The sequence below is a fragment of the Hemicordylus capensis genome, chromosome 5, assembly GCF_027244095.1.
Source record: "Hemicordylus capensis ecotype Gifberg chromosome 5, rHemCap1.1.pri, whole genome shotgun sequence".
In the NCBI taxonomy this organism is placed as follows: Eukaryota; Metazoa; Chordata; class Lepidosauria; order Squamata; family Cordylidae; genus Hemicordylus; species Hemicordylus capensis.
In genome coordinates, this window is record NC_069661.1 from 87,264,854 (window position 1) to 87,276,867 (window position 12,014).

The 12,014-nt window shown below is 40.8% G+C and overlaps 1 protein-coding gene across 50 annotated transcripts in view; it reads right to left on the minus strand.

The window, feature by feature from the left end:
- Nucleotides 1-12,014, minus strand: part of SORBS2 (sorbin and SH3 domain containing 2) — a 395,454-nt gene that overhangs the window by 103,060 nt on the left and 280,380 nt on the right. For 46 of the 50 annotated variants that reach the window (XM_053254397.1, XM_053254425.1, XM_053254418.1 and 43 more), the window contains one exon: nucleotides 3,470-3,648. In XM_053254397.1, coding sequence (XP_053110372.1) covers nucleotides 3,470-3,648 — 179 coding nt within the window. The other 4 variants (XM_053254431.1, XM_053254428.1, XM_053254434.1 and 1 more) reach the window with 2 other exon arrangements.

Sequence of the window (12,014 nt, forward strand, 5' to 3'; positions counted from 1 at the left end):
AATGACAGCAGCATCACTTTCAATCTTTTGATGACGACCAACTAAATGACTACTTGTGTTGGTGTAATCTTGTTAAATGATCATAATTGTCAAGCTGTTGCCTCTGAACCCATTCACAGGGGTTTAATGTGGTGATACTTTTTCGGAGCTGTCTGAGCTACGTCTACCCACTTTAGTACTTCCATTTCTCAAGCACCAATCCTGCACCTGTAGTGTGCCAACTGTTTGGACAAAGAGAAGGGGTAAGAAGCTATGATGGACACAGGGAGAAGCTTCGTATAGGAGAAAGCTTCTCTGCTCACCTGTCCTTCTCATTGTTTTTTTAAAATGGGGGTGGTATACTCCAAAAAGCAAAGAAAAAAAATTTAAAAGGGTTATTTTGTGGCGGGTCACAGCTGCGGAAGTAGCATTGCTTGTGTTCATCAGTTATAAAAGAGAACATGAGCACATGCTGTATAGGGGAAATGTGCTCAGCTTGAAAGAAACAAAAGTAAACACAAAATGAATGCAAAAAGGAAGTAGTGGTGATGGGTGGTCTTTGTCAGCAGTGATTGGAGACACACTCAAATATGCACCTGTAGCAGTCAAGCAACTGCTTTACACTGCTTTGCAATCTTAGCAGCAGTAGAGGAATAGCTTGGTGGCTAACTGTATTTCAGCTAGCAACCTCCAACCATAGTTTGAATACTTACTGGGTTCCCCACAATAGACACATAATCTGCAGGACCATGCTTGAATCCCTCTAAACAGAAGCATTTTCTCATTAAAACTGCAAAAATGGAATGTCTATATACAATTAGAAAGTAGCTAATATATTGCAACCAACACAACTCTTTTCCAAGCAGGAAATATGTTTGATCCTAAGATTGTAACGCATTTGCCATTTAACACTTAAGTACTATCTTGTTACCAACAATTTTAACTATCTACATTCAGCTGATGGGAGGGATTATTAGATGGAGTACAGCATCATCCATATGTTGAGGATTCTCAGGTCTGTTTTTCTTTTACACTGCATGTAGGGTTAGTACCATGCACTAGCGTTTGGACTCAGTGTTCCCTCTAAGAGGGATTCCCAGATGTTCTTGACTACAACTCCCATAATCCCCAAGCAAAAGCCATTGCAGCTGGGGATTCTGGTAGTTGTAGTCCACAACATCTGTAGTCCACTGTTTGGACTCAGTTATGGGCTGAAAAAAGAAAATAAACTGCAGCTGAATTCAGCAGACAGAAGTAATGATTCCACTTCCACACCTTGGAACTGATTTCCATCATCAATTAAGAACTCCTTTCAATGCTACTTTTTAAAGACAACTATGCTCATCGGTATTCTGATTCATTCATTCAGACACATTGCAGGAATGTTAATAAGCACACATCTATTTCCCAGAGAAAGTGCACATTCAGCAAAGCACTAGAAAGCAGAATTTATATCATGACTAGGCAACAGACACATAAATTAGGGCATATTTCCCAATAGAATGAAGAATTTTCCACATGTTCATACTGAATTAAAGAGCCATAATGACCAGAACACGAATCTGTGCATGAAAGGCCTTCTTTCTATTTTCTGTAAACTTTTAACAATATTTTGAAGTCACAAACTGGAGATTAAGACATGACTAAGTCCCACTGAAAGCAACAAGTCTTAAATTAACTGTGATTAATTTCTACACTGGTTTCAAAATAATTCATCAGCGACCACCTTTAGTTGGCCACACATTAACTGAAATTTTGTATATGTTTATACAATTACTATATACAATTATTAATCACCTTTCCACCTTAAAAGGTGCCCACAACTTCTCTATATGAAGCATATGATCAGGCTAGCTGCTAGCTTTGCAACTGAAAACATACTATTTTAGATTCATTTTGCACACCACTTAAGGATGTAATTGCACACACTACATATAAAAACAAAACAAAACCCTGATGTAAACAGTCTTAAGTTGTAGATCACAAAAGAATATCACCACATACCTATTTCGTATTTCTATTTTTGTAGCTCCTATGTGTATTTATATATGTGTATGTTTTATACAGTATATTCTTAAAAAATACACTCAAATTAGTGTATAATAAATACATATGCAATGGAAGCAGAATAAATGAAGTGATTTTCATATAGCCATCTGAAACTGAAGGAATTTCACAGCAAATTTCAGAAACCCAGACAATCTGGAGGTTTAACTATATTGCTGCATGTGTGCCAAGTCCATTAAGTACAGTTGCAAGGATTTCAATTTATACTCTTATATAACTAATATCCACCCTATGTGACTAATCTGTGATTCTATTTTTAAAAAAACCATACAATAATTTCTTTGCTAGAACTCAAGGATCCATCTGTTTCAAATGGGATGGATGTCTGTAGAATTGCTACAAAATGAATTAATCATTAAAAAAAACTTTACATTAACTTATTCTATATATCAAAATCATAATGAAGGGAAGCAAGAGATGGTTGAGCTTCCCGCCCTCCCTTCTTAATTAAAAAACAACACCCTCAGTCTTACCACTTAGTCAGAAATCTTCCCTACTGTTTTTCTCCATCACTTCCATTCTCCCCCCTAGATTTTCACTTCACTGAAGCCGTTCTTGGCAACTACAGCCCCATATGTTGGTGTTGGCAGGCAAAGTATATCCACAGCTGCTATGTCCTTGCACCTCCCAAAGTTTTCACCTGCAAAGGCTCTGCTGCTTTCATCTTGATTCCTAGTCGTTTCATTCAGCTAGCACAGCAACTCCTTCTTCAGCTGAGAAGGCCGGCAAGCAATTCCTTCCCTACACCAGCTGCAGCCGCTACTGCTACCGCCTGATGCAGCCAGAAGAGGCTGCTAGGGCAGCAGTGTGGAAAGAATGTTTCAGCATAGCTAAAAACAAAACACTTCAGTATGGCATCCTGAAAGCATTCAAGCACTAACTAGTGGCAAGCTGTCAAAGCTGACCTGAAAGGAGTTTTTCCTCACTGCTTATTTCCATGTCAGCAAAGGAGAGCCTAGTTCTGGACTGTGCTTCCCTGTGCTATCAGTTCAACAAATTATTGTTCAGAGTTTGTGTGGAAATTCATTCATTTCACTTCTGCTAACTCATGGATCCAAGGAAGAAGAAAATATTGAGAAAGATTTTAAAATGCATTAAACTTCTAGCAAACTTTAAAAGACAAAGTAAACAAGATAAGGAAAGGGGGAGCAAAGGAAGTTAAGAACAAAGAAAACTCTTCTGACAACTTTACAATGAAAAATAAAGAAAGACAAGGCTATTCCAATTATACACCACCAGCCTTGCCTTGCCTTGCCTTCCCTTTCCCCTCACCACTCACAGCATTACATTCATGAGGCCTCTGATTACGCACATTCTAGTCCACATTATATAAGCCCAGAAGAATGTGGAAAAAACCCATTACCAACAATCAATTCATTGTATAAGCTTGTGCACGCACACACACTCACACCACATTTCTTACCGTTCTAATTGCGGTTGGGATTCCTGACTCGTCTACTGGGCCAATCCCTGCATAATGTGGTGCTTTAATGACTGTGACTTTCTTCTCTTCTTCTGAAGTTCTACAGATTGGTATTGTACTGCTGGGGGTGCTGCTGCCGCCAACAGAATGGGCATGCTGTGAGTATGTCTCCGTGGATTCTACAAAGATAACATTAACACAACACTGTGTAACAACTTAATTGCTTTGGGTATGTATGGGGCTATGCACTTTCAACATCTCACAGAAACATAGGTGGCAAACTGACACATGCTCATGCCATGCTTTGTAGTATTAGATATTAGCCAGGTTGAAGATGGGGGGAAGGAGGCCCCATTGTGAGTTCTGCAAGATGGATGAATTTAATGTACCAACTTCAGGGAGAGTTCAGAACCAAGGGATTTTTATTTTTTTTTGAGCCCCTTAAAAAATAGCAGGAAAGTGGGGAGGGTGGAATGAAAGAGACTGTAGAGTTAATCAGAATATTTATTTTTTCTAAAGCATCTGAAAAATAACTAGGCACTGTACAAAGCTAAAATTGGAAAAGACTCTGCTTGCAAGCTCACATTCCAAAACAAAAAACAAAAACCCCAAGAACAACTACATGGTACAAAATACAAAAGGCATTAATGGAGAACAAGAGGGGAGGGAAGAAGATAATCATTTAAGGAAAGTCAAAGAAAGGAGGTCATTTTGAGATGCTGTTTGAAAAGAGATCAGGCAAATGACCAGAGGGATGAAGTTCTAATGGTAGGAAGTATGAACAGATATTTTATTTTAGGGAGAACTAATGTAAAGTTGTGCCCTCGAGTCGGTGTCAACTCCTGGCGCCCACAGAGCCATGTGGTTTTCTTTGGTAGAATAGAGGAGGGATTTATCATTGCCTCCTCCCACACAGTATGACATGATGCCTTTCAGCAGCTTCCTATATTGCTTCTGCCTGATATAGGTGTTCCCCATATTATGGGAAACATACCAGCGGGGATTCGAACCAGCAACCTCTTGCTCGCTAGGCAAGCCATTTCCCTGCTGAGCCATTAGGTGGCTTAGAACTGATGTACTTTTTAATAAAATTATAACACCACACTAACGTTAACAGGTCTCAAAAAGCACAAGTTTTCAGAGGTCCTGTTACTACAGTCAAATGAATCCAGTCGCATTCCACTGTTTTCCAGGAGACCCAGCTCAAAAACTCTACTATTAAAGTTCTCTTCAGAGGTTATAAAAAGGGCATGCTATACTGTAGAGCATCTTCTGAATGCACCTGAAAGCCCTGTCCCAATGCCAATGTGCTCAGAAGTCCTGCTCACGTGCTGTACACAAATACAGCACCCTTTTTAAAAAATATGAAGTCTGCAGAAGGCTTAAATGATCATGCACAAATCAGCCTTACTTCTATTTCCAAAGCTGTTGTGTGGATAGAATGAAATATGGATACAGTGTAAACCCACCCACCATATCTTTGAAGAAACAAAGGAATGTCGCTTGCTATCAATGGCCCTAATCTAATTCTAATGATATGCAACTAATCATATATAACAACGGATGCATACCATTGAAATATGATACTGCCTTATACTGAGTTAGACCATCTAGCTGGCACCAGCTCTCCAGAGTCTTGGGCAAGCAGCTTTCTAAGCCCTAGAAGCCTCAGATTATTTTAACTAGTGATGTGCACGGACCAGTCCGGAGGTCATTGTAGAGGCCTCCAGACTGGTCCGAGCATTGGGTGGTTCGCCGCCATGGGTGTGTATGTGTTCCTTTAAGGGTGTGGGGGGGTGTACTTACCCCTCCCGCCGCTTTTCTCCTGCCGGCACGCATTGTTTTGCAAGCATTTGGGGCGGCAGGATACCCCCCTGCCGCCCCTTCCCCCGGTCATCAGCAAAAGGCTTCAGACAGCCTTTTGCGCGTGCGCACCTTGCGTGTGCAGCTCACGGAGACGTAGCTCACGGCCTTGAGTCAGGCCTTTTGCTGACGACTAGGGGAATGGGTGGCAGGGAGGTATCCTGCTGCCCCAAATGCTTGCAAAACACCACGCGCCGGTGGGGGGAAAGCGGCGGGAGGAGTAAGTACACCCTCCCCCCACCCTTAAAGGAACCCCCAGCCCAGTGCTGGACCACAGCTCCGCAGTTCCGTGCACATCTTTAATTTTAACTAGATTCAACCTGAAACCTTCTACATACAAAATGAGATCTCTACTACCAAGCTATGGCTTCCACACTGGCTGCATGTAAGGGGGGCTGATTTTGTGTGTAGTTCTGCCCCGCTGGATCTCAAGTATCCTTATTTAAGGAACATCATCTGTGCAAATCTTGCTGAAATAAATGAAAACACTGTAAGTGCTCACTCCTGTCATTATTTTCAGTGGAGCTTGCGCAAGCAGAATTATTGGCAGACTGCATCGACATGGGTTCTGCAAAAATAAGTCCTGTCTAACTAACCTTTTAAAGCTCTTTAAGAGTATCAATAGACATGTAGATAAAGGTGATCTGGTTGACATGACATAATCAGGCTTTCAAAAAGCTAACTATGATTTATTTTGGTCTCTGACCAGCATAGCTGGAGCTAGCAAGCAGTAAGGTGGCCAAGTTTGCAGATGGTGAAAACCAAGATGAATTGGAAAGAATTGTAAAAGGATCTCTATAACCTGGTGAATGGGCAACAAAATGGCATTAGTGATTCAATATCAATAAATGTAAAATGAAGCACTTTGGGCAACCCCCCCCCCACCGACAACTTTACAGATACACTGATGGGGTCTGAGTTGATTGTGTCTAAAAAAGAAAAGAAAAGTCTTGAGGTTATGTAGATAACTCAATGAAAACATCAAACCGATGTTCAGCAGCTGAGAAAAAGGCATGTGTCATGCTAGAGATAATTAAGAAAGCAATCGAATATAAAACTACTAAAATTATAATTCCCTTACACAAATCTATGGTGTAAGCACATTTGAATACTGTGTACAGTTCTGACTGCTCTATCTCAAAAATGATATTGTAGAACTAGAAAAGGTGCAGAAGACGACACCAAAATGATCTGGGGGTTAGAGTACTTTCTTGATGAAGAAGAACTACAGCATCTGGGGCATGACAAACAAGTTGTTCTTTTAAGAACTAATCTGCCTACTTTCCTTTTACTATAATCTTAATAATTACCATCTTCACAAGTTAGCCCACTTCCTCTTCAAATGTTCACATGTCCGCCATTTTGAATTAGATGACAACTACACCCTTGAGCCATCCCTATGTGTCACTCACTACGACTGTATCAAATTTGGTTCAAATCAGTTAGATGGTCCACAAGTTAGCCCACTTGTGCCTCAAAGCTGTATAGTAGTAGTATATCTAATACTGAGACAGATATAGATTGTTTCCTGCAGAAGGTGCATCTTTCATACCTAACACAAGATCAGGTCAACCATCTAGCTACACCTCCTTCTCAGCAGGAAATAATGATCACAATCAAATCCATGAAACCTGGAATGGCCCTGGGGCTTGATGGATTTTCTGTGGAGTTTTACAAGCAGTATATTCATTTCCTGGCTCCAGTCTTATTGGAGGTCTATAATGATACTTTCCTTAGCATGTATTCCCCTCCTTCTTTCGACGAGGTTTATATAACTGTCCTTCTTAAGCCCAGTAAAGACCTTGGTTTATGTACTAGCTATAAACTTATTTCTGCGTTAAATGTTGGTGCTAAGGTATTGACAGCAATGCTGGCGCATAGGATGCACTGCAAACTGTGATCAGGGGAGTAGTAGAGTGGGGACGTGCAGGGAGCACTGGTACTTCTCAGTGTCTCTAGCTTTTGGGGTGGGCATGGCCATGGGTGCTGTCATGGAGAGCGCCTGCATTTCTGAATTTGCAACTGCATCGCAGGTGCTCCCTACCATTATTTAGCCAGTTCATTCATAGTTTCTATCCGGCCATTGAGGATCAGATAATATTAGGCTGTTGATTGATGTACTAGCCTTATCCTCAGAGAAGCAAGACCCGGCTGCTGTAACTTCTTTAGATGTGAAGAAGGCATTTGACACGATCCATCTGGGGATCCTGAAAGAGGTTTTGATTAAATTTGGATTTCCCCTAAGTTTTTTGACTTGGGTTACTATGCTATACATGACTCCTTACTCATGAGTCATCACCAACAGGCTACTGTCCCCTTCAATTAGTCTAGAATGGGGCACATGTCAGGGATGTCCTCTACCTTTTCTTTCCTCCGAATATGGTGCTAGAACCTCTGGCTTGTGCTATTAGCGATTCTGACAACATAAAGGGTATTACACTAGGAGAGATTGAGCAAAGGTTGATTCTATATGCAGATGAAATATGCTTTATTGGTAAACCAGAGGTCTCAATCCCTAATCATTTATTTAGTTCAAAAGTTTGGTACTTTATCAGGTTACTCCATAAATTAGGGTAAATTGGATTTGACGTCTTTGGTTCTACACATTTTGCTGATGGTTGATAAGGTTTGGGGTTTTAGATGGTGTCCAGAGTTTCTTGTGTACCTAGGTATAGTAATCTCTAGGAAGCTTTCTCAATTTGTTAATTTAAACCAGGGATTCTCAAACTTGGGTCCTCAGGTGTTATTGGACTTCAACTCCCATAATCCCCAGCCTCAGTGGCCTTTGGTTGTGGATTATGGGAGTTGAAGTCCAATAACACCTGAGGACCCAAGTTTGAGAATCACTGATTTAAACTTTTCCAAATTTCTGGTTCAAATTAAAAATGACTTAGATCAGTGGGCTATAATTCTGTTGAGTATCTGGAGTACAACAGATGTAATTAAGATGAATATAACGCCAAAGCTCATATATACTTTAAGAGGTCTTCCAATCCCTGTACATCATATTTTCAGCAAATGTATAAATCAGTTAATGACTTCTTATGGCAACAACACCTGCCTAGATTTTCACTTTGTAAATTTCAACTATGAATGAAGAAGGCAGGTTTAACATTCAAAATTTTCAAGCTTATCACCGGGCATTTGTTCTATTGTCAGTTCTAGGGCGGAACAATGACTCTCAGGTTTTGGCTACACCGTGGGCACAGCTTGAAAGTTATTATATGAACCAACTGAAATCTTGGCAAGTGCTAGATTCATCAGTTGTTTGTGGAAGTAGGTCATTACCTGTGTTCAAAGTTGTAAGGCATATATGGAGAATTTAGGGTTCTAGACACGGTTTTGATCTCTTGTTACATGAAAAGCTTACATTGTGGAGGAATCCCTGTTTAAAGATTGTTCATACATCTTTTTTTTTGGGGGGGGGCGCTAATTGGGTCTCCCATAATGTCATCACATTAGATCAGTTGATCTCTTCTGAAGCTGTTTTCAAATATTTTGAAACCTTGAGAGCAGAGTTTGAGTTGAAATGCTAGCTGGCAGTTTATTCAGCGGAAACATCTATTATTGTGACTTTTTGGTTCTGCTGTGAATGCAGCTTCTGAAATTCCATCTCTATTATTAGACCTGGAACATCTATTGGATGCACCTAAACCTGTAACCTTGCTTTATCAGAAGCTTAAAGACTTTGTTAAGATTGATACTGATTATATGAGAGATCTTTGCAATAGAGATCTTGAATACCCTATTCTATTAAACCAATGGAGGGTAGCTTTGAAGGCAGTGTAATGTGGATCTCAAAATAAGGCGAATACATCAAAACCTTTTATTTCATGCTTATTGAACCTCTCAGTTTTAACAAAAACTATTAACAATTTTTAACCTTTCCCCAACCCTGTCCTCACCCCACCTCTCTGGATCCTATGGGGGTTTGGGGGAAAGGTTAAAATTTTGTTTAAAACCACCCACTTGCCCATTTCTTTTGTGGGTTGGGTGGTAGGTAGCACCCATCATGCCCCACCAACCAACCCACTTTGGTGTCCCTAGGAGCTACCCATGGGGAACAATTGGGTATTTCAAGTTTTCCCATTCATCTCTATGGCTGAATCTGCTGTTCTGATGAAACACTTTGGCCATTTTGTATTTTGTTTTGAGCTTGAAACAAAATGAAAAATCCATTTTGTGCACATCCCTAATTGTGCACATCCTTAATATATAATTGTTGTCCTTGATTATGTTATACGTACTGCTGTAATCTTATTTGAAATAAAAGGAGAAAATAGATTGCTTTAAATGGAGATCAGACAAGTCCATCAAGGACTACTAGTCTTGGTGATTACATGCTACCTCCAGGTTCAGAGGCAGCATGCCAGTTATAGGCAACCAGTTATAGGGGAGCAACAGCAGGAAAGAATGTATGCCTTCATCTCCTGCTTGTGGGTTTACAAGAGGCATCTGGTTAATCTCTATGGGAAACAGGATGTTGGACTAAACAGGCCTTGGCTTGTTATATAAACTCCACTGTCAGAGATGCGGAGGCTCTTATTTCCACCTCTATAATATATGAACTATATTGTCATAGGTAAGGGGCAGAGTCTATGAAAAGTTATGGAAGCCTGCCGAGTTATTTATTTTAAAATGTATTACTTCTCTATCAAAGAAGCCAAGGCACTGTAAAAAAAAAATCAACACTAAAACGTAATGATGAAAAATGTATTTCATGACTCACTCATTCCAAGGCTGAAAAATCAAAGAATTGAATGAACAAAAGACATTTCATTGGTGGCCTAAAACTATATCAATAACAGCTTTCTTGGGGAGAGTATTCCACAGTTGTGGCTGCACCACTGAAAAGGCCACACTCCAAGCAGCAAAATTGTCAAATTCACAGGATCCTGTACACAGGGAGGTATAAATGAGATCAAATGTGGCAACCTCACATAGAGATTATCTATCAGAGAAGGAATGAGGACTAAGCTAATGGTGCTTGGCATTACAACCAGTGAAGCTTAACTGTTAACAGCATGCTTTACTACTATGGTATTCCTATGGTATATTGGTATTTTATTTATTTATTTATTAACATATTTTTATACAGCCCCAAACTTACGTCTCTGGGTGGTTTACAACAAAATAAAAACAGAAAGTAAAGCATTAGTTAAAACAAAAATGAAAAATTTAAAACATTACAACAATTTAAAAATTTTAAAAGAATATTTTAAAACAGCATTAAACCAGAAAACAATATTAATTAAAAGTCTGGGCGAACAGATGCCTCTTTAAAGACTTTAAAAAAGCTGTCAGAGATGGGGAGGCTCTTATTTCACTAGGGAGCGCATTCCAAAGCCTTGGGGCAGCAGCGGAGAAGACCCGTCCCTGAGTGGCCACCAGATGAGCTGGAGGCAAATGCAGACAAACCTCTCCAGCTGATCTCAGTGGGCAGTGTGGTTCATGACAAAGAAGATGTTCTCTTAAATACCCAGGGCCCAAGCTGTTTAGGGCTTTATAGGTTATAAACAACACCTTGTATTTTGCCCGGAAACATATCAGCAGCTAGTGTAGTTCCTTCAAAACAGGAGTTATATGGTCTTTCCGAGATGACCCAGAGACCAACCTGGCTGCCACATTCTGGACCAACTGTAGTTGCCGGACTACATATAAGGGCAGCCCCACATAGAGCACACTGCAGTAATCCAGTCTGGAAGTTACCAACAGATGTACCACTGTTTTGAGGTCATTCACCTCAAGAAACGGACACAGCTGGCATATCAGCCAAAGCTGATAGAAGGCACTTCTGGACACTGCCTCAACCTGGGAGACCAGGGAGAGGCTCGGATGCAGAAGCACCCCTAGACTGCGTACCTGTTTCTTCTGGGGAAGTGTGACCCTTCTGTTTCTTCTGGGGAAGTGTGAGTTTGTTAGCCCTCATCCAGCCCATCACCGACTCCAGGCAGGCATTTAGGGAGATTATTCCCTATCCCGATGATGCTGACATGGAGAAATAGATTTGGATGTCATCAGCATACTGATAGCACCTGATGATCTCTCCCAGCGGTTTCATGTTAAACAACATCAGAGACAATATGGAGCCCTGAGGCACACCATATAAATGTTCAGATTTTGAAGAACAACAGTCTCCAAGGGACACCATTTGGAACCTGCCTGAGAGGTAGAAGAGGAACCACTGCAAAGCAGTACCTCCCACTCCCAACCCCTTCAGATGCTCCAGAAGGATACTATGGTCATAAGTAGCAAAAGCTGCTGAGAGGTCCAAAAGGACCAACAGAGTTACACTTCCTCTGTCCATTCCCAATTGGAGATCATTTATCAGGCCAACCAAGGCAGTCTCCACCCCATAGCCAACCTGAAAGCCAGTTTGAAATGGGTCAAGATAATCAGTTTCCTCCAAGACTGTCTGGTCTTGGGAAGCCACCACCCTCTCAATTACCTTGCCCAGCCACGGAAGGTTGGAGACAGGCCTGTAGTTGCTCAACTCTGAGGGATCCAAGGTAGGCTTCTTCAGAAGCAGTCTAATAATTGCCTCCTTAAGACAAAGAGGCATCCTACCTTCCCTTAAAGACACATTTAAAGACGCATTTAAAGATGTCCCTTAAAGACGCATTTATAATCTCTACCAGGCCTTCTACAACAGCTCCCCTGCCAGATAATATAAGCCATGTTG